Here is a 22,705-nt window from a genome sequence, read left to right as displayed (position 1 = left end):
TTTAAATAAATGTTCGCGTAAAGTCACCTTTGTTGTAGATCTGGACCCAAATGCGGACATACGCAAAAAAAAGGGAAATGCTGGGGACAATATCTCATCAGAATATGAACTAGTAAACAATCAGATGGAAGGTCATCCAGAAACTGAAACTCAAAACAGAAGAGGAGAGACTGAACAGAATAAACAAACAAAAGAAAGAACTAAAACAAAGAACTAAAAAAAAAATCTCATTCAAAAAGCCCAAACACAAGTAGGTTCTGACTCTATAACATAAATCAAAAGTCCAAATAAAAAAGGTCTCAAACATTCACAACCGGGGCAGAGTCTAACTAACTACATCATTGTCTTCTCTTTATCTCATTGTACGTTGTATATACAGCAGAACAATAAGGTGAAAACAGACTCTATTCAAAGTGTGGTTAAATAAAAGTAAAAGCAAAGATAAATCCCTGTGATGTTTGATGACCTGTGTAAAACAACTTCACCTTAAATCTTAAGTCCTGCACTCTCTCTTAAACACTCTCCATGACTCTTGATGATATGTTCACATGTTGAAGTTCATAACTGCTTTAAAGCAGGGTCACTACTGCTAGAGGTTGCCACTGAAATGACTTATCAAACTTATTCCAAAATAAAATCTACCCTGCTATAAATACGTTTTCGTGGGGTTCACCTTTGCTCGCAAGGCCTAACAACATGTTGTAATGCGATTTTTCCAGCAGATGGCAGACTTGAGTGAGATTTAAACGATGCCTTTATCTAAAATGATGTGAGATCAAAATATATCATTTTATTTACTGAAATTAAATGGAGATCAAAGAAAGATGAAAGAAGATCAATCTGAAATTTCTTTGAAAAGATTTAAAGCCAAGTAAAAAGTATCACAACAACCTGATACTATTGATTACACACAGTTTGTTTTAAGAACTGTGAAAATGCCACCTTTTCTCGATGAGACAGATTTTCTGTAAAGACAAAGCAAAGAGAAAGGAGGAACAAGGATGATAGTCACAATCTGTCCAACAGCAGAATGAGGAAGTAAAAAGATCTGCATGATAGCACATGGTTCATCTATCAAACCAGCTCGTCAGGAAGGAGAAAAGTTGAAAAACAGGATGCCACAAACTGAGGGACGAGCAGTGATCCTTAACCAACAGTTTTTACATGTGGGTAGAGCAATCTCAGACAGCCTTCATGTTTCCTGTTTGTTTACCTGAACTTAACTAACTGAAATCTAATCTACATGATCCTGCGGCAGAAATAACAAAAACATCACCCTCGCATTTTTCCATTCAGTGTTTATTTTGATCACATTAACAGATCACAGCTCCTACAGTTCATGTTAATCACAACAAAAAGTACACAGTCCTATGACAGCTTTCATTTTTACCCTGACACGCAATCTGCATCCACACAGCATGGCAATTTGATTACAGACAAAAACATTACAGTATATACAAAACAGTTCTCGCAGGCTCATGTTATGGTTTTCAAATTGCCAGAACATAAAAGTTGAAGAGATATCCAAAGTTCATACAGATCCTGTTTTTCTCTCCTACAAGTTAATGATTGACCCAAAGCATCAAGATAAGTCACAGGTTGTTTTAGTACACACCTAGAATACGGCTTCCTTGTGCCCTGCTACACCTTAGGCCAAAATTATTCACAAAATCCTTAAGATATGGACGACCTGATCTGCCGTCAGATAGAGATAATAATGAAAGTGAAGACTTGTCTGAGAGGGTGAAGCTAAGCTGCCAATTACTGCCACATGTCGAATGAGCACACATCGCAGTTCATCAAAAACAAACACAGCATTTAATATCCCGCATTAGCCAGTGAGATCATGTGACACTCTTGGAAGTACAACCGGTACTTTCTCAGTGGCTAGAATGAGGATATGAAATTTGCAAGTGTTGAATTTTCTCAGTAACATTCGATTAAAATCCAACAGACCAAAGACCTCAACACTTGTAATACATTTCTATATACAGGTATATGCTACATATTTAAAAAAAAATCTTAATCTTAAAATAGGTCATTTAAGAGTAATAATTTCTTGTGATTCTTCATTTTGAGTCTGTCCTGCCTCGTGCATAATAATGATTGCTGAAGCTTTGGTTTGATATTATCAGCAGGAGTGCGGTTTCAGACATGAACTAACAAGTCCTAACATTCTCCTGAAACTTTCCACAGGGGCTGTATGCAACAACGCAAATATCTTAGTCATTTGCCCCTGACATTTTTTCCAGAACCTTTCCGTGCTAGCTGGAAGGATTTACTGGTAATTTACTGGTTGATGACGTTCCGTACATGCGACGGACGCAAAACTGAAAAAAAAAAAAGATATATAAAATATTTCAGGGTGAAGAAGAAGACACAGCTTTTGGTCATAAGAGTCGATGCCAGGGTTAGGGTTAGGTTATGTCCTGCACATTATCCTGTTCTGGAAAATGCTTCTGACTCTCCTACTGCGTTCTTCATATGTGAAATACAAATTAATTTGCTGAAGTTTATGTCTGAAAACAGCTTTACTAACACAGTGTTATTTTTTTGTGTGATTTGTGAGATTTGCTGTCGGTGAGAAAGAAATACGGTGCATGTGTAAAATAAAAGCAAAAGTCAAAATCTGTTCAACCACAACAGCAAGCTGCATTAGTTTCATTTTGACATAACACACACGCACGTCTCTTTATACTTGTTAGGACACTCACTGACATAATGCATTCCCTAGACCCTTATCCATCACAACTAGATGCTTTAACCTAAACCTAATTCCAACCCTAACCCTAAAACCAAATCTTAACCCTCAAACAGCCCATTGAATTTGTGAGGACCAGCCAAAATGTCCTCACAATGATAGTATTGAACCAAAATTGGCCCTCACACCTATAGATACACATGTGCACGCCCGCGCACAAATACACACACACAGTGCCTCTATCAATAGAACACTAATAAAGAGGGAGAGAAAGTGAGAAGAAATGGCATCGGGGCCAATCCACATATTCCCACAGCTTCTGCTCAGCCTAAACAAAGATGGATCTATACTATCTTTTTCCAGTCAATGACCAGCACTGACTCAGATGTCCAACGCCCTCGCATTATTATATCGCTCTTGTTCCTTATGTGGTCGTCACACCCTGAACACAACTCCCTGACTTCTATTTGTCTGACATTTGCACTCCTGTATTAGATTCAGACTTGATTTGAAAAGTGTCAACTTAAGGAGGAGTAGGAGTGGGTAAATAAAGGTGGTACATGTCCTTTGATGAATCAGAGTAATAATACAAGTTATCCCTGGTTATATTGTGAAGTGGAGCACACAAGGAAGTGATGATTTTAGAGGTTGACAGTAAGTTTGTACATTCATGTGACATGACGTTTCTCCTGCAGACAGAGAGAGAGAGAGAGAGAGAGAGATTTTAGATATTTGCTACAATCTATTTGACTGCAAATACACATAAAATACAATGCAGCTAAAACCGGGGCAACAGGTTACACAGAGAGGCCAACATCATTGAATATATACTGAAAATTGTTCAATTCAATTTGGTTCTTCAGAAAAGCTTAACTAATTCACATGTTTACTATTTGTAAGTAACCAGACACTTGGCACTTCAGGGGCCATTAACATCTCGGCTAGGGCCTGTGCCTCCCCCTGGCCCAGCTCCCTGGCTCCGCCCCTGGGTGAAACAAATTCATTCGTTTACTGGAAGTGCTGCAATTACCTCACACATGGGAGCTCCCGTCGTCTTTATTACGCAGACCTATAAAAGATTGAAAGTCAAAGCGTGAATTAGAGCTTAAGGAATGCATGTGAAAACAGTTTTGAAACAAATCTGGATCAAAATACAGACGTACCCTCCTCCTCCTCCTCCTCGCTTGAATTGCTTGTCAAATGGCCATCTGGAAAAAATAAAATGTCACAGATTATTAAAATGTCTGGTCATTCAAATACGTCTGATAAGTAACTGAACCCAGGTTTCTACTACCCCCGAACACAGTTTGATGCCCAGTTATTAAAGACAGTGGTTCTCAACCTTTTTGAGGTATAACCAGTCTGATGAGCAGTATAATAAGAGAGAGCTGTTCAACCTGTCCGTACATACTCTCTTTATAATGACAGGCTTTTTTTTTTTTGTCCCGCCACTCACTGTTGTTGGCTCGGTGGACTGGTTGGGTCGCTGGTGGCTCTGCACTGCGACTGAGTGCGTAAATGAAGCTCCCGACCAACCAAGTAGGAAAATGGGTTTCTCTGCATCACAGTCTGCCACGCGATATTTCATAACTTTATGATTCAAATGTGCTGAACTTTGAAGTGTTTACTCCTGAGCAAATGAGCAATGCAGATCATTAAGCAGACAGATGGTGTGCTGACAGACCGTCTCTGAGTGTGGCCAGTGACAAACCTGTGAGTATGACTTCCAAAGAACCAGGAGTGAGATGGGGCGGAGTGGGGCGTGTGTGAGTCTGATTTCATGTCGTTTCAAAATATGTCGTTGAGGAAGCGATTGACTCACATGTTCACTAAATTCACCACAAACAAAAAGAAGCTTTGTTTTAATGGCGATGGAAGGACCTCAATCTTAGTTAGTTTTAACTCAGATAAATCATCAAACATCAACCATTGATCTTTTAACCTGACAGTAGTATGGCCTCTTATAGAGAATAAAGTCAGTTTTAAAAGAATAAAATCATAATTTTACTTGAATAAAGTCATAATATTATGATATTAAAGTCATGATATAATGTGAATAAAGTCATAATATAAAAAGAATAAAGTCATAATAGCCTGATAATAAAATTATAATATTATGATAATACAAACATAATATGAAAATCATATTCAGTTTGGAGAACACTGTTTAATAATGTCAATGTTTACAGTTGCTACACTGCTTGTTCCCTCTTAACAACACATTTGAACAGTTTTTCACCATGTTGCTTTAAGACTGAACAACATGGCCACCTGCCAGACATTCTTCAGGTTTGTCTACCTTCTGGTTTCTCCCTCTTATTTTTGTCTCCTTTTGTTTTGTCTGCCGTTTCCTTTTAGCTCCTTATTGTGCACAGAAACTCAGTTATGAACTCTGATGCAACTAGGCTCGTATTCAAGTATCAGATTAAATACTTCAAGCATCTGTAGAGAATCGTATTTCGGTTTCATGTGTGCCGAGTGCATGGAAGTGACAATAGATGTGATTCTTATTTCTATGATGTGTAACTACACTAATGTTTAGTGGTTATTTGAGTTTTAAGCCTGTTGTTGTGTGGTAGAAACACCTTCAACCAGCAAAAACTGTAGATTTAAATTGCACTTACATGTGTAAAGTCATTACCCAAAAAGATTGGAATAAAGACTCAAAAGCGTGCTCGTGAAGGTACTCACTCTGACGTCGCCGTCGATAAAGGAGCAAAATCATCAATCCAATGATCAGCGATCCGATCACCACCACAGGAGCGACGATTTTCGAGGTTGAATCAGACTTTTCCCCTCCTTGGCCTGCACGAACTAATACATAAAGTCAAATGTCAAGTTGGCATGTACTGGTGGGAATTTCCCACTGACACTATTTACTTTCACTTTTATCCCAGAGGGGTCTGCATAGTTTGGACATGAGCTCAGATTAAAATATCAAATTATCCCTTGTGCACAAAAGGGAAGTGTGACAAGCAGCATCTGCATTACACAGAACTGACCAGCTGACAATAAATGAAGCCTAGAGTCTGCCACTCAGTCCAACTCAAATCGGCACATTTTTGGACTGTGGGATGAAGCCACAGAACACCCACACAGACACAGGGAGAACATGCCAAACCAGGAATCTTCCATCAAACGTTCTAATCCCTGCACCCCCGTGCTGCTCCCAATTGAACCAATTGATGAATTCTTCCACAAGTGGGAGTGAATAGTCCATTAAACAACATTAAGACTTGCCCAATCAAGGAGTGTCCTTTCTTTGTGAGGTGCATTTTTGTGAAGTTTTGATGATGATGAGATTTAGAGACATGTTGCAGCCTATCTGTTCGGTGAAGAGCATTTGAAAAACAGCACAATATGAGTTGGCTGCAGTTATGGATAAAATAAACAGATTCCAGCTAAGAGGAGAAAGAACATGGTTTGGCAGGGCACTTAAATCTGCAACAGTTCTACTTTCCTTTTTGTGGTTCAATGTTTATCTGTGTCAGTTTCCTGGTCTATCAGCTCCTTTTTGGTTTCTGTTGGGAAACTGAGCCTATGTGGGACTCTATGACCTCCCACTCACTATTAGAGGTGGCTTGGGTTTCAAGTTCCTGTCAGTTGTGCAATCCTAAACAATGCCATGCTTATGTAATAGTGATAACATTCGTGTCGCTTCAAACTTCAGTTAAAGCGTGACCTTAGGTGCTACTATGGCTGAAATGACTTCCGTGTGCAGTGCTAAACGGTTCTAAACGGTGTGTGTGTTGTGCGGCGTGTGGTGCTGGAAGACACCTACCGTCTGGTCTTGGTTCGTCTTCTATTACAAATACGGTCTCCTCCTCTATGCCGCCACTGGCATTGACCACCACGCAGGTATACTTGGAGAAGATGGATCCTCGCAGCAGAGTCAGCTTGCTGGAGAGGTGAAACAGACCACTCGGGCCTGGCTCCGCCTTCATCTCAGAGCTTTTGGTCCACTCCGTGTCGTGCTCAACGATCCAGTGAATCGCACCTTTTGGGTAGCCACCGTCCGAGTCACATATCAGGGCAACATCTGTGTTTTGGGGAATCTTCTCAGGGACGGAGCGTATAATTGGTTTACTGTATTTGGCTGCAAAGAACAAAAAAACAGTAGACGATCTGGGTTACAACAGCAGGGACTATTTGTCACAGTGAAAGTGAAAATAAGAAAATACACAGGAGAGCCAACTGATACTTAGTGAAAGGAAATACCAGGAAAGTCCCTCAAACTCCAAACAATCAAACTATCAAGACCTCAATTAAATCTTTCAACAAGTCAATTGTCTATGTGACAAATTGATGTTCACAGGAAACAAAACTACTTTACACAGGGTTAAGCTTTGAAATGAGTTTGATGCCTCTGTCTCACCTGTGACTTTGAGGTTGGTGGTCGTAGAAACATCGGCGTTGTTTATTTTCACCCAGCATGTGTAAACTCCAGCATGTGCCATTGTAGTGTTGGTGATGAGAAGGGACACGTTCATGTTCTTCTTGTTCCAGGACGGCTCAGCAAACATGTAGCCTGTCGGCAGTGTCGTATTCTCACTCTTAGGAAAAACCAGTAAGGGCTTCTTCACCCCCTCTTTCTTCCAAGAGACGATTTTGATTTCTAAGCCCGCTGCCTCTTCTGTGGGTTGGACGACACACTCCAGCAGTGACTGCTGGCCATGCTTGCCGAAGCTTTCAGCAATGTGTTGCATGGTTGCAAAAACTGAAGAAGAAAAAGGGGCGAAATGGCAGATTACATCAGCACCAAGTAGCAATTCACATTTGTAATGCACAGATAATGGTAAAACTTACCGTTCTGTGCACCGACACATGTCGCAGTGAAAATAAAGAAGAGGGTACCAATGAGGGCCATGTTCAGTTACCTGCAATGACAGTTAAAATAAAAAAAAATTATTCAAATGTAAAACTCATGTACACATTTAAAAACACAGGGATCTGTTTTTGTGAATCAAAGTGCACATGTTTTGTTTTTTTCTGGGCAGCGTCTCCACAAAGTCTTACCACTAATATTGCACATGATTCTACTCAATACAATAATGATAAATATTAGAGCTTATTACTTCTGTCTCTGACTCATCTACCTAATATTTCCAGAAATCTCTGTCTGTCTGTATGTGTCTCACATATCTCGAGATCCGCTCATCTTATCAGCTTCAATTTGCTACAAACAACTACAAAGCAGGATTTGTGGTTAGCGAGGTAACTTCAGGTTTAATGGTGGTTCAGTTCTTAGCGGGTTACTTCGCCATGGTAATGTAGTGGAAAATTCAACTGACCAGTGTCTAAGGTATTGGAAATCCCCCTGACCAGGTGTCTCACTGCTGTGATACTGTCTACCTGACAGGATGGAACCCTTATTTGGCGGTGTCTCACTGCTATGACCTTGATCAACAGGGTGCATGCCCTTATTTGGTGATGTTTTTCTTCCAACTGCTACAGCGGACGGACAGACACAGATGATCCCATGTCTTACATGTCTTTTTTCATATTATGTTTTATGAAACGCCTCTTTGTATAAGTTCTGGCTTTTGTGAACTTGCGGCCAGTTCCATTTTGAGCACCCATGCTTGTTGTGTAACCTCTGCAGAGCTTACTATTATAAAGACTCAAAGGCAACTCCAGTCTGAGAATTTCATTATTTCAAATCTCAAGATGAATTTCCATCACAGTAACTAATGCTGCATCTCTAACCTGCTGCAGAGGAGGTTAACTTGCTCAGAACCTGTCAATGACCCGAAAAATCGTCAAGTCATCAAGAGTCACAGATAATTCTCTGAGAAATTAACAAAGAAACGTCTCATCTCACAATATTAAAGAACAACAAAATTCCTGGATCCAGATCCGTATCAAAATTGTATTATTCTTCCCTGATCCAGCCCACATCCATCCAATAAGTTTCATGGTAAGTCTATTTACTTATATTTGTACTGTACTGTGCTTTGCGCTGTGGGTATTCCTGCAGGATTGTGTTACAGCAGGAATCCACATGCTGCAGGACGAGATGTGGCGAAGCATGTCCCTGAACAACTAGTGACTTATCATCAGCCACAGTCTTTACACTTTTGCATTTTGATTTTCCAGCTGAACTGGTCACCGATGCATCAACACAAAGAGGTGAGGAAATTTCCCAAAGGGATTAGTGTTTATTGGTAAGATTGGAAATTCCAAAATTCCAAAGACCGGTTCTCATGCAAGCTACAATCTAAACAATCAGTCTGAGGGTATTTTTGTTGCTCTAACACACACAAGTGCTCAAACACTGGATTTCTTGGACGCAGAGGTGACACAGCTGCGCTTCTTGTATCGTGCCAAGATTGAATATATGAATGGTCCAATGGGGTAGCAATTGTTGGAACCAGCTGGGCCATGGTTAAACATGGCCCAGCTGGTTCGGGCTGTGCTGTGTGTTCACTCCATTTCTGGATCCTATTAGAGCAGGAATGTTCTTTGGATCTCTCTTTCACAATCGTTTTTGATTCTAGCATCTGCTGGACCAATGAGCTGTGCTGTGGGAGAGAGTTGACGTGTTACTGCTTCAGACTATAATACCTCAAACTCCATGTTCATGTCTGAAAACAGCTGATAGGCTCCAGTAAATGGACTGAATCCTAACTCCAGCCTCGACACTCCCTGCATCCATCAGTTCAACCCCTGCCTACACGTCCTCCCGCTTCATTCCAAGTGACATTAACATCAAACATTAACAGTGAGGAAACAAATGTCAGACTTGCACTTGCTCTTCAATTTTTAACAGGTATTAATACATTGCTGAGGAATATGCTGTGTATAGAATGCAAAGACTTCTGCTGCAATATCAGCAAAACAAACTAGTTATTATTTCAGGACACGCAGACTCCCTGTCGCCCAAACTGCCTCAATCATTTGCATGTTAAACTTGAACGTGATCTATTTATACTTTGTGAAAGTCACCTAATGAAAAAGCTTACTTCCTTGATCATTAAGAAAGTTAAATGTTAATCATTGTTTGTGCTGACCAGAAAGTGAAAGGCTCTTCCAAATTGTAAGAGCCTTTCACAGACATATCGGCTTTCAGGTTTGCTGATGTGTGACCATTTGAAAACTTCTATTTTACTTAATAAACAATGCAGAAAAGATGTGCTTCAATGTTAAGAATTGTATGTAAATTGATTTAGATATTCATCATGATAAATTGTCACATTAATACTTCTTTCAAGTTTAAAGGCGGATCTTTGCTCCTGAGTGAAGGTTGTGGTTTCTTCTTTATAGGTAGAGAAGGACAAACACTTGTTAAACAACAGTAATGCTTTTTGCCCAGCCCTAACTTAAATCACTGTCGCATTGAATTTTCCTCCAAATATTTAGGTGTTTTTGGGTCATTTTTTAAGCTGGATGTAAGGAGTCAGAGATTATTCATTTCATTTTACTTTATTTTAACCAGATACGTCCACTGTGCTTGCACAATAAGCAATATATATAAATATATATATGATGAACCTTTGTTATATTGCTATTGATGAACTTTTTTATTGTCTGTAAGTAACTTCAACCACATCACTGCAAGATTCCCTTTAAGTCGGCAGTGCACATGCAGCGTGTGTCCCGACAAGTGGTCTATGGGTTATGGTTAGCAAATATATCACACATCAATACAATAATAATATAAAGACAAACTCACAGTGCGCGCCCCTCCACAGTCAGGAACACTTCTGCTGCTGTACCAGACGCTGACTGACCGAACTCTGCGGTGTGACCTGTTACGTGTACGTTTACTTTCACTTTCGTTATGAGTAAGAGGAGGAGGCTGCGATTATATCAACTGAAGTCAAGTCACAATAACGGCCATGCTCCTCTGTGGCACTGTAGAGTACATATTTAACAATGTTCACAAATATTGCTTTTTTAGCACTTTTGTTTTTCACGGGATGTTAAATAGTGTACGAATAGATTTTTGTTCGCCAAACTGCTAAGACCTGAGCGATGTAGATATGATCCCTGTCACTGAAGTATTAAATACAACCCCACCACTTTTCCCGGTTGTTTTTTTGGGATATGTCATGAAATGGTTTGATCCCAATTTAGGATGAAAATAGACATTTTGGGGTAGTGGGCTTCCACTCATCCTGGTTAATACTGTCTGGTACCACATTTGTGTTACATCTAGATTAGTGTTGGAGACCGCATCCCCTCATGCACCTGTGTGAACACAGTGACCCTTTTCTTTCCCTTTACCCCCGTCCTGATGATAAACTCAACCAGGCACCACCCTCCTGCCTCCGGTGAATGTAGATTACAATGTCTGTACAATTTGGATACAGGGTGATGACCAACCCTGTACAACTGCTCCCCTAAGTTTATAAAGTCTGTTGTTATTACCCAGACTGAGTTTACACATGTGCCCGATCACACTGTTTGTTTGTGAGTATGTGTGTGTGTGTGTGAGAGAGAGAGAGAGGAAAAGAGCGAGCGAGCGGCTGATGAATGCGCTGCTCTGAAGAAAGATTGAACTCCTTAATAAAAGAATCGATCATTATGTGAGATGAGTGTTCTGGGATCATAGAATAAGATTCATAATTCTTTAATATAATCAACCGCTCATAATGATAAATCTGACCCTGGACAAACGTGACACAGGATGTTTCCACAGTAGAATTTAGGAGGAGGCGAAGCGAGATTTGGTTTTCCAATTCTGGTTTCTCTCTACCCTCTTCTTATCTTCTTCCGACAATGATTCACGGAAAACCCCGTCAATGATCGTTAAGTCTTTCATTTTACCAGCTCTGCTCCAAGTAAAACCATGTACATGCACCACCACTGTCACTTAACACGTCCCGACTGGGCAATATTCACTGTAGTATAGTCATTTGTAAAATATTTCTGTGCAATATAAACCGTTATGTGCAATCCATTTGCTGTACATATTCTGACACATAATATATTTCTATTTCTTGATATTCCTTCACCCAAGTACTGCATGCTACTTATGTGATGTCTTCTGCTGCTGTAACATTGCAAATTTCCCCATTGCGAGACTAATAAAGGACCTCTTATCTAAAGCGGCCAAATATATTGACATGCAGAGCGTGAATGCGTGGTGCACGGATCATCATTATCGATAATACTCGATAACGTGAGCTCGCACATCGTTAAAAGAACAATTAAGATATTATCGTTGACTTTATATATCGCACACCCCTACTCCAGACTGGACTCTGGTTGATATAACACTATAAAAACATGCTGTAATCCTTCCTCCTGTTTATACTGGTCATTACAAGAGTCCTCTCCAAAATACATGATGGCCAACATTGTTTTATACAGCACTGTAGCTGATATGACACTTTCCCAGTGTGACTTAGTCAAAACAAGTCCTCCGAAGTGCAATCATTGAGGCTCTATGTGTACTCATGCAAATATTCAGATAACGCACGAGTAAAACACATGGTCAAGATTGATTTTTATTGTTAATTTCCACTTGTGCCATTTCTCAAATTCAAATTTCTGCAGTGACTTACATCGAGCAACAGGAATTGGTAGGATGCAAACAGACGTGTCTTGCATCGTCACACACATTAAAAAATAGTAGACACCACGGGAAATACAGTTCATGTACCTGAAATGTGGGTTTTTTTTGTTGCACGACAGCTGGCTGACACAGCAGTCACTCACACACACACACACACACACACGTTGACTCGACAAGAGAGAAGCAAGGAGGCGTTTGAATTTTGGTTTGAGTGATGCGACATGAAATCTACAAAAAGACTATTCTGTATTCTTTCAGGGTCGTTGGCAAATGTAAAAGGGGGTAAAACATAGAAAAGAAAGGCCGAGCTGTCATAAGGTCACTTGTCAAATCTAGGATGGGTTAACCAGAAACACCCAAGTGTCACGATCCACAACATTCCATTGACTCGCGATGGAAAAAACAAGGTCATGGTGATACTGGCAGGATGCTGTATGAGGAAACCCAGTCTTGTTTGATGTTTGTAGCCTAACAAACAAATAGGCACACTTTATGTGAGAGTCAATTTCACCTATAAAAACACGGGGCACCCAAAACCGGCACTGGGGTTCCAATAGTCTAAGGTTAGTGAGTGACTACTATATAAAAAAGGCTTATTCCAATTCAGTTACCTGACGTGGGACCTACAGTTCTCATCTGAAGACAAATGTTTGCATCCTTCAGATCACAATGACAGTAATTTATGTTGCTCATATTTGGCTCCTATGTGGATATTAATACTATAATCAGTAGAAAGATTCCAACTTCATGCAACAACAATACAACAACTATTACACAAAGAAACCACGAACAAACAGGTTGAATTATATGAAAAAAAAAATCTTCACAGTTATGTTTCATCTCACATTCATACATCACAGACCAGATGTGCATGCACAATGGGTCAAAACTGAACACAGTGCAAAAGTGACAGCTTTATCTTTGCTTGTGTTCTAGAAACTGCTTGTATCATCACCTACAGCTTGTGCTGTTGCAATAAAATTAAGGGAAGGGGGGTTTAGCACTGGTTGATATGAGAGATGTGAACCTTCTACCCTTTCTGTCAGGTGTAATGCATTAGAGGGACAAAAGGCAGACGCTGAACCATATACATAGAAATACATAAAGTGCTTCTGTCAAAAATAAACAAACAATAAAAACAGTACAAAACGGTTTCCAAAAAAGAGGTATCAAAACAATGCACTTGAGGATGTGGAGGGCACTGGTGCCTCTTGGGACATTAGGATTTCCTGTGGCACAGACAGATGAGCTGGGGTTCCAATGTTTGGAAAAAAAAAAAAAAAAAAGTTTGTAAAAAAGAAAAAGGATGAGTTCAGAGACACGTGGAGGTAAAGAGGGGCAGTTGTTGGGCATTCAACCCAGGATGAGGCTGGACTTGCCCCCAGGGGGATTCCTGCGGCCGGGCCCTAATCCTGCAGTGGGCTCCTCAGCTGCTGGGGCCTCCTCGTGATGTTCTGGAGCCGCTTCAGGTTCAGCTGCGAAGTTGTCTGAACACGGGCAGAGCGACCACAGGCATTTGTTGACAAACACAAGAGAACGGTTTGCCTGGGATGTGCCATTTTACCTTCAGTCTTTCACCACTAACTCCTGTACTGTATGCAGCTATTAAATGCGTATTAAATACCCTTTGTCAACATTCTCTTTCTAAAACAGAAACATTAAAAAGTCAGACTCTGCTTTCAACCGTCTCATGAATTAACTTGACTGGATACCTTGATATAGACGGCAAAATGACGAGAGGTGTACATTTGTCAACCGGCTGTTTTAAAATTACTAGGAACTTTAAGAGTTAAACAATATTAACTTCTTTAATTAAGTCACAAATCAAAATCAATACAACCTAAATAAAATGTATTGTAATAACAAAATAACCATTTTCTGACTTATTAAAGTGAAGAAAATGTGTTTATGTGGCTAAGTGTGTTATATAGTGATGTTATGACATATCACTAATCTGTTCTGTTTTATATATTGGATCACGGGCTCAGAGTCTATTGGGTGAGGGCTCTTCTTATCTAATCAAGTTTGGAGAATAAAGTTGTAAAATTACGAGATAAAGGAATAATAATACAAGAAAAAAGTCGTACATTTATGAGAAAAAAGTCAAAATTTTAGGCTACGTGTAATTTTAGAGGGGGCATATCAGATGATCAGCTGGTCGCCTGCATTAATATTAGCAGTGTGGAACATCTGGTTAAGTTATACTTTAGTATAGATTTCACTAACAATAAAGTCAAGAATACTTTGGCTCATCAACTCATATGATCAGGACTTTGAAAAGATTGTGAAAGAAACTGTGTCTATGCGGAAGAAGGAACCACACAGACCTGGAGGAAGTTGTGTCTTTGGTGGATGAGGAAATGATCAACTGAAATCTGCTTACTATTCAACGGTTTACTTGCTAAAGACTGTTTTTTGTTTCTTTATTCACGTAATATTATGACTTTTTTCTCATTAGATTACAACTTCATTCTCGTACGACTTTCTTCTCCATCTCTTAATCTTCATATGGCCTTGATACTCCATCATACCCTCTGCAGGTGTTGCACACATTAAGTTAAAAGAAAACTAGTGTGCATCAATCTGTCAGCAGGTAGACTGCAGGCAGACACAGCAGCTATCGATCCCTGCATCTGTTTAACTGGGGTGAAAGGAGCAGAATCAACAGGTGCTTACCATGATCACGCACAGAAATTTCTCCTTCCTAAAAAACAAGGAGAAAAGAAAGTGTTTCATCAGCTTTCATAGGAAATTCTGCATTGTCACAAGTCTACATGAAAAAGAAATACATGTACTGAATGAAAAAGTATCAGTAGTTATAACCTTTGTGAGACATTAGGAATAAGAGAAGCTGTATCACTTCATTTAATTTTCAGTTGCTTCCCTTTATGCTTCCCTCAGCTTCTGCTTAATATCGGTCTACAACTCATGATCTTACTGTGGTGGGGGGGGCGTCTGCTGAGCTGTTGGTTCCGTTGTTCCCTCCTCTCCTCAGGGGAGCTGACGGCTCCCCACACAGCACCCCTTTGGGCTTTCCTCCTGAAGAACAAGGAGACAGAATGGTTCAGATAGATGCGGCTTCAGATTTTTCCAAAGAGACAAATAACATGGTGATGTACAGTCTGTCAGATAATGACAACATCGTCACAACTAGGGATGCACCGCTCCAATAACTATATCGGATATTCAATAGCTGGATCGGGCATCAGCAACAACAGGGCAGAACTACTTATCTATTCAATTCAATTCTATGCAAACATCTCTGTCTTTGTACTGCATTGTGTGTCAGTAGACCCCCCCCCCCCCACATACACACACACACATACAGGTTAACAAGCAAAACTTCAACCTGGAGCAGTGTGAAAATCTAAGAAGACAGTCAACCAAGCCAGTCTCTGACACTCAAAAGGACCATCTGTCGTTGTTACCACCAGTAAATGGGGAGAATCACTAGCAAGGCATTAGATTGAAGCAGGAGCAGTCCAGCACAGGCAGTTATAAATGCTCAACAAACCTGTATAATCTCCTGTGGTTACTATTAGCAACAACTCTTAACCTAATTCATACTGAATTTAATTACTTTTGGGTTGTGGGTGAAGAAAACTTTAAAGCATCATTTGTGTACCATGGTCCATTTCAATGTAAATAGTAAATATAGCACTTTTCTAGTCTTGATGACCACTCAAAGCACTTTACAGAGCAGAATGCCATCCACACATTCACACAGTGCATCTACGTGAAGTACTTTCTCCATCACACGCCACGAAGTCACTGCCGGCAGAGCTATCAGGGGCCATTGAGCTTTCAGAGTTTTGCCCAAGGACATTTCAGCACACGGAATGGGGTAGACTGGAATTGAGCCGCCAGCCCTCTGGTTAGTGGACAACCCGCTCCACCTCCGGAGCCCTAGCCACCCCCTTTCTTCAGTTCGGCAAAATTGTACGTCTGCTTAGATCGTAGGGCAACTGAACACTGACTGCAAATTTAATTCCTCACCACACTACCTTTCTTCATATCGCTCCACCAATCATAACCATCTGTAACATCGTGGGCAAGGTGCATCGCACAATGTTCCTGATCTTGGCCTTAGAAAAACAAAAGGTGAATCTCATTTTACAATAGCACGAAGGGGTCAGACACAGGGACAACAGTTTGGAGGCATTTCACCATTGCTACAACAAGAAGTTCAGAGTTTAGAGTATCAGCACAGTTAACAAAAGGCTGCCTTGTTTGCTTGTGCTGTTCAGAGTCCTCAATTCCCTATCGTCTCTTTCATCGAAGTTTGACCACATGATGATCCGAGATGAAATGTTAACTAAACAGATGGTAGTATTTATTGTGGCTATGGGAAAATCTCTGTTGATACTATCACCCAGATAAAAGGCCCAAATTCATGACTCAAGTAATAGAGTTAATAATGACACAAGAGGAGGGAATAAATATTATAGCTGGAGACTATAATCTATTACCAAATACATTTACAACCATATTTATAATAGATTATAATCGATGATCAACTAAAATAATGTTCAAAACTCATTTAACTTTTGACAGGCGAAATAGAAAGATGAGATATACATGTATTTACAAAACAAAACCTGATGATGGAGGGCAAAACACAAATAAAGCTTGAGAACACTAAAGAGGAGAAAAGGTAAAGCTTGCATAACCAAATTAAAAGATGACACTACTAAAATCATAATTGAGAAAAAGGAGATTAGCTATGCATTCTGCTTAAAAACTACGACAAAGTTAACAGAAAGTCAAAGTTTATAAAAGTTCTTAATAATAATATGGAAGTAAGTAAATCAGCCGTATGAGGAGGACTAGAAGTGTACTTAAGGAAAGTCATTTAACAACTAACTCTAGATACTATGGAGAATTTGCATCGGTTTTATTCAAGATTATTTATTTCTCCAAATGAATGCATCAGTAAAGTCAGGTTACTGGATGAAATGCAGTGAGATAAATGGCAAACCATTCCCACTTTCTTCTTTTGCCCCATTTTAAAATCTTTTAGCATTCAGTCACAGTCACAGTGAGTATTTTGGGTATTATTAATATGTAAAAAACTATGAGTCCTGTGTACATTATACTTGGAAAATACCACCACAGCTAAGGCGGGAAACTGTTCACTATCCATCCAACAGTTCAGACGTGGGACATTTCACACTTAAACACCAAATCTCGTCTGTCATGATGTTAGCAATGGAAGACGAGAGGCCATTCAGATCCTTCAGGGGGGAAAAATGAAAGTTGCAGCCTCCTGACATTACTGCCGGAGATGATGACGCACATAAACATGGACTTTGTGTGTTGTCACTCCCACACATAACTGGTATCCTATTGTTTTCTTGTGAGACCAGATGTTGGAAGCTTCACTTTCACACTGAAGGTCCTTCTTATAATAACTCTATTTACAAAAAATGTTTCCCCCCTATGAATCATTTTGATTTTGTTTTCAATCCCTTTATCCACAGGCTCATTGTCCCTACATGGACATGAGTGGGACACTTGTTCTATGACATTTTATAGAATTTGAAATAGTTTGTAGTAGGCTCTTTTGAACCATGTCTGAAAGTGATTGGGTTAGCCTGCTACGTTTGCGTGCTGCAGTATAGTCAAATTTTGTCAAAGAAGCCCAACAAGATTATTTACCCAATGCATTAGTTTAAGATTATACCTATTAATATATAAAATAAATAAACTATCTCCTAATTATACCATCATTTTAAAGTTTTCCCAGCCTCTCTGTTACTACCATGCCAGTGCAGCTGTCTGAGTATAAACTGTGCATGACAGAGGACAACACAGCCATTCACTGAGTCTCTCTGTGAAGCTGAGCCGAGAAGCTGAGGTCAGATCAGAGAAAAACACTCGGTAATCATGAGAAAACTGCTTAGAAAAGATGTATGCCTTTCGGGGACAAATGCCAGTCTGGCGAAACTTTAAACAAGGATCTATAATACTGTCAGGATAAAGCTCATCGAAATCAACCAGTGAGAGAAGTAAAAGGAGGAACTGGGAAGTGAGGCTTGACTGAATTAAACCACTGTACAAAACAATGTCTTTCATTGAATGTGGGAAGTAAAAGGAGGAGGAAGGAAATGTGATAAGAAAACATATTAAAGCTTTGCCAAACATTCAGCGGGTGTTAGTGACTGATAAGACCACCTTCCTTATTTGGAGAGAAAGGTAAACTTGCGTTTTCAAAATCAGCTTAAGCTGCCAAAACATCTCCAACTTTGACACATGCTGTGGAGGTTTCCGTTACGACAAGATCTGTGGATTTCCCACAGAGTTCCCCACATGACACAGACTTAAAAGCTGCATTTGTTTTTTGATTTTTTGATGACCACCATTATGCTGTCATGTTCTGTGGTCAGTGAACACAAATAACCACTGGATCAATATTTAATAAGCACTTCAGAATTACACTGTGGTGATGATAATGGAGGCATTTGCTTGTTTTAGATTGTCGTATTAGTTCTCCAAATAATCAGACATCAAGTGCCCAGTGCAGACCATGAAATCCAGTGTGTTTACAATAGAAAGCCAGTCAAAAAGTCTTGCATACTTGTTAAATTAAATTTGTTGCCTGAAGATCATCCAGGAACATCACTGGAGTTGAGTTTACTTAGAGCTGGCCGGTTTCATATTGTGATTCCACCGTTAAAAAAAAAAAAGTGGCGGCACTCTACAGGCCAAAAATAATATATTCTTATCAAATTCACCCATATTTGATAAGTAACATTATCTATTTAAGATGGGATGGTGTACTACCTTGCCAAAATAACCATTGATTTTATTGTATTAATGTTTCATTGTATCTAAAAGCTACCTGGCTTCACCTACACTGAGAACTATGAAATGCACCACAGGCTCGAAATAAGGACAAGAGACATCTCTTAAAATAGATGTTTTCAGCTTAAAAGGGGTTTGTCTTTGTTTGTCTGCGTGTGTGGTAAACAATGCTTCAAGATACTGGGAACCACTGCTCTAGATAAAGCTTACCAATTTAATTCATGACAAACATTATATCTTCTATTATATTTCATTTTGCTATGCATGTTTCTACATTCAAATATGTTCTAGTGTTTAATTGAATTGTGATGAATGTATCACAGGTGCTGATCTTAGAATATACTCTTTTAATTCCATAATTAACTCTGTGATCTAACAAGGACATGAGGCCACTCATGAATATTTCAGATTCCCACATGTTGAGAAGAATACTGATTAGTAGAGAAACAACAATGTTTGCATTTCTTATGACTGAAGGAGAAACAATGAATCATTAGGGCACCTCAACCTGTTCTGTGATGCTGAGCAGTAACCGCTGCAGAAAGAACATTTTACTTTTGTGCATTGTATTTGTGGAATCAGCTGTCTGAGGTTTTGAGAAGCCTGGGAATGCAGAGAGCATTAAGGCAAAAACCCGTCACATGTTATCATTGATTTAATGCCACTCATGTCACACCATCTGCCAATATACGTTGGATATGCACAGCTGAGACACATATTTTTGCAGATGAGGCAGAATGTACCTGGTGGGTTGTTCCTTCGATTAGCATAGGGGTCCTCTGGCTCATCGAAAACACTGGAAGCCATCTTGTTTTTTCGGACGGGAGGTTTCTCCTCATCTGGACCAAGCGAAAAGTTGGAGCCGCCACCCGGTGGGCGCAGAACCCTGAAAAGAGAGAGATGGTCAACACCGTTACTGAAAGCTGGAGCTCAGTGGCTGGTTCTTCTCCCCACTCTAAAATAAACACGGACAAGGAATGTATAGAATTAATCAATGAGAAATGATTCACCATCTACACTTGTGTCAATAAAGATCAACAGTTTATTTTATTTGAAGACATTTAACATGTTTGCTACTCTGTGCTTCTGCAACCAAACAAAGTGGTTGTACAGTATCTTTGCACCGTCCGGTCAGATTCAGGTTCCCAAAAGTGAAGCCAATCGCCACCTGGTGGCTGGCTACAGTATAGGTCATAAATCCCATCTCTTCCATGTTAATGATCTCTTGTGGTTCCAAGAATCTGTAAGAGTAGAACAGGAGGTGGAGCCTTCAGCTACCAGGCTCCTCTCCTGTGGAACCAGCTCCCACTCTGGGTTCTGGAGGCAGAAACCATCTCTACATTTAAGTTTAAAATTAAAATGTTCCTTTTCGCTACAGCCTAAAGTTAGTGCTGGATCAGGTGAGTCCTCCTGAACCATCCCTTGGTTATGCTGCTATAGGTCTAGACTGCTGGGGCCACTCCCATCATGCACCGAGCACATCTCCCCTTCTTTCTGTCTCTCTGCACCCCCACAGTCATTTATTTATTTTACTACATCTCACTAACTATGTGTTTTTTTCTCTCCCATAGTCTCTCTCTCTCTCTCTTTGCAGGTATCTCTGACTCCAGAGCTGCAGGATGACAATTATTATTATTATTATTATTCATAATTGTTTTTGCTATCATTAATAACATCTTTACACTCTTATTGTTTTCATTTTAACTAGTAAGAGTTGAAGTCTGACACTGTTCCTGGTCTACCTCTCCTCCCCCCTATCTCTCCTCTTTTCCACCCATCTCTCCCCTCCTCCCCATTTTTCCCTGCTCACCCCAACTGGTCGAGGCAGATGTTGCCCACGTTGAGTCTGGTTCCAGAGGTTTCTTCCAGTTAATGGGGGACTTTTTTCTCTCCACAGTCACCAAAGTGCTGCTCATTGTGGGAACTGTTGGGTTCCTCTATAATTGTTAGGGTCTTGGCCTGTTTTGTAAAGTGCCTTGAGATAATGTATGTTATGATTTGGCGTAAACTCTGCTCCAAATGTGAAAGATGGCAGCGTTCATATCCGAGATATTAAAGCTTCATTTCAGGATAGTGCGATTAAGTGGAAAGGCTTTGTCCATCGTTATACACAATATATGTTGTTGGTCAAACCCATTTGTATCAACAATGCAATACAGTTCAACAACACTATTAACTACAGTCTGCAGAGTGACATTCTTAAGAGTACGATTTATTGAAGGGCTGATGTGTTTGCTTTTTTAACAACAAAACTCCTGCCATGTACCAATATCTATTATGCATTTTTCTCTGAGATACAGTTATAACTACATTGTGCTTACACACTGCAGTAAATGTATTAGTCTAATGTACATTTGTGTTTTTTCTCACATTGTTATCGTTGAGCTATGCTTTCATAAATCTCTCGTTTGGTTTAGAATTATGAATTTTAAATATTAAGTATTTTATAATTGGAATGTAACTGGAAGATAAGTGGACTACTTCCTCTGCACCTCCTTGCTGAAAACCATGAATTAGGGCTGCGCCATAAAACAATAATTGCAATATTATTTTCATCAATGGCAATAAGAAAAAGGTTGAATACATATTGATTGATTGACGATGAGGAGGTTTAACACATAACTGATCCACCTCAGATTTGAGTCTTACAACTTTTCAAAGAAATAATGGGATAATAATCAATATCGATTTGATCTTGCTCTGATCATATATGGCCCATCGTGGATAGAGCCCGGGCTGATGTCAGGTGTGGTCAGCTGGAACAGGGCCTCGCCTCAGTGGGTGCACATGCAGGGCAGACTGGAGGATGTCTGACTGGAGCTACCTCACTGATCATGCTGATGATCAGACAAACCACAGGGGCCTCGCCCATCTGTCCTTTCCTTTTCTTACGATAGACACAATCCCCTCGCTGAGGAAACACACGACAAACGGACGCTAGAGTGAGAGGCCCGCGTAGTTAACGCTGGGCACAGAGCAGCCTGGTGTGCACCTGCTAGCTCTGCAGCATCTCCACAAAAAGGGAGTGTGCTATCTTGCTAGCTAACGTTCATGATGGTACGTTCTAACGGACAAAAACGTGAAGGTGTGGTACCGAGATTTATCCTGGAATTATCCACCAGTGATCATTTAATCCCACATCGAAGATCTAATCACAGCCAGCGACTATAACAAGCATGTCTTAAATTGCACGCTGCGCTGTGTGTGGTAACAGCAGAGGATGCAGGACTTGTGGGATGGATGGATGGATGGTGGCTAGCAGCTGGAATGGAACCGTCCGGACGACGCCTTTTACCTGGAACTGCTTTTGGAGCCGGGCTCCATCCCTTGAAAGTTCGTGGTGGTCGTCATGTCTGCACAAGAAGAGGCGAAGTGTTAATTTTAAAAAGAAGACACGGTATATGGCACTATCATTAGCAGGTCCTTTATCATTGTCTACCCGGGCCGGTGGTTCTCAGTAGTCAACCTGCCTCCTCCAGCCTGACGACACCAGACCGTCCTAGAAGACGCTGCACTTCCGCTCCGCTCTTCAAAATAACACACATTAACCTCACGAGTGCAGGTTATTTAGTTCCGTGAGAAGCTGAAATTGAGTCACATCTAAATACAGATTTTATATCTACGCGTTTCATGGCGGAGTGTTTGTGGATTTTGACCCTTTACTGAAACAAAAGCGACAC

At 40.2% G+C, this 22,705-nt stretch overlaps 2 protein-coding genes across 2 annotated transcripts; both read right to left on the bottom strand.

Annotated features, from left to right (window-relative positions):
• Nucleotides 1–1,281: 1,281 nt before the first annotated feature.
• On the bottom strand, nucleotides 1,282–10,472 carry zgc:174863 (uncharacterized protein LOC100136852 homolog). The gene is made up of 8 exons (XM_035181816.1): nucleotides 10,374–10,472; nucleotides 7,508–7,578; nucleotides 7,077–7,418; nucleotides 6,483–6,797; nucleotides 5,393–5,515; nucleotides 3,865–3,909; nucleotides 3,732–3,770; nucleotides 1,282–3,390 (listed from the first exon to the last, which is right to left on the bottom strand). Exons 2-7 carry the CDS (start codon nucleotides 7,566–7,568, stop codon nucleotides 3,733–3,735), a joined length of 924 nt encoding a protein of 307 aa, XP_035037707.1. The 5' UTR covers nucleotides 7,569–7,578; nucleotides 10,374–10,472; the 3' UTR covers nucleotides 1,282–3,390; nucleotide 3,732.
• Nucleotides 10,473–12,135: 1,663 nt separating this feature from the next.
• On the bottom strand, nucleotides 12,136–22,539 carry jpt1a (Jupiter microtubule associated homolog 1a). The gene is made up of 6 exons (XM_035166222.2): nucleotides 22,465–22,539; nucleotides 22,321–22,378; nucleotides 19,769–19,911; nucleotides 15,160–15,260; nucleotides 14,898–14,925; nucleotides 12,136–13,708 (listed from the first exon to the last, which is right to left on the bottom strand). Exons 2-6 carry the CDS (start codon nucleotides 22,374–22,376, stop codon nucleotides 13,575–13,577), a joined length of 462 nt encoding a protein of 153 aa, XP_035022113.2. The 5' UTR covers nucleotides 22,377–22,378; nucleotides 22,465–22,539; the 3' UTR covers nucleotides 12,136–13,574.
• Between the last annotated feature and the right edge of the window lie 166 nt (nucleotides 22,540–22,705).

Source organism: Hippoglossus stenolepis, chromosome 2, assembly GCF_022539355.2.
Source record: "Hippoglossus stenolepis isolate QCI-W04-F060 chromosome 2, HSTE1.2, whole genome shotgun sequence".
Classification (NCBI taxonomy): Eukaryota; Metazoa; Chordata; class Actinopteri; order Pleuronectiformes; family Pleuronectidae; genus Hippoglossus; species Hippoglossus stenolepis.
This window is presented reverse-complemented; position numbering and strand designations above follow the sequence as displayed.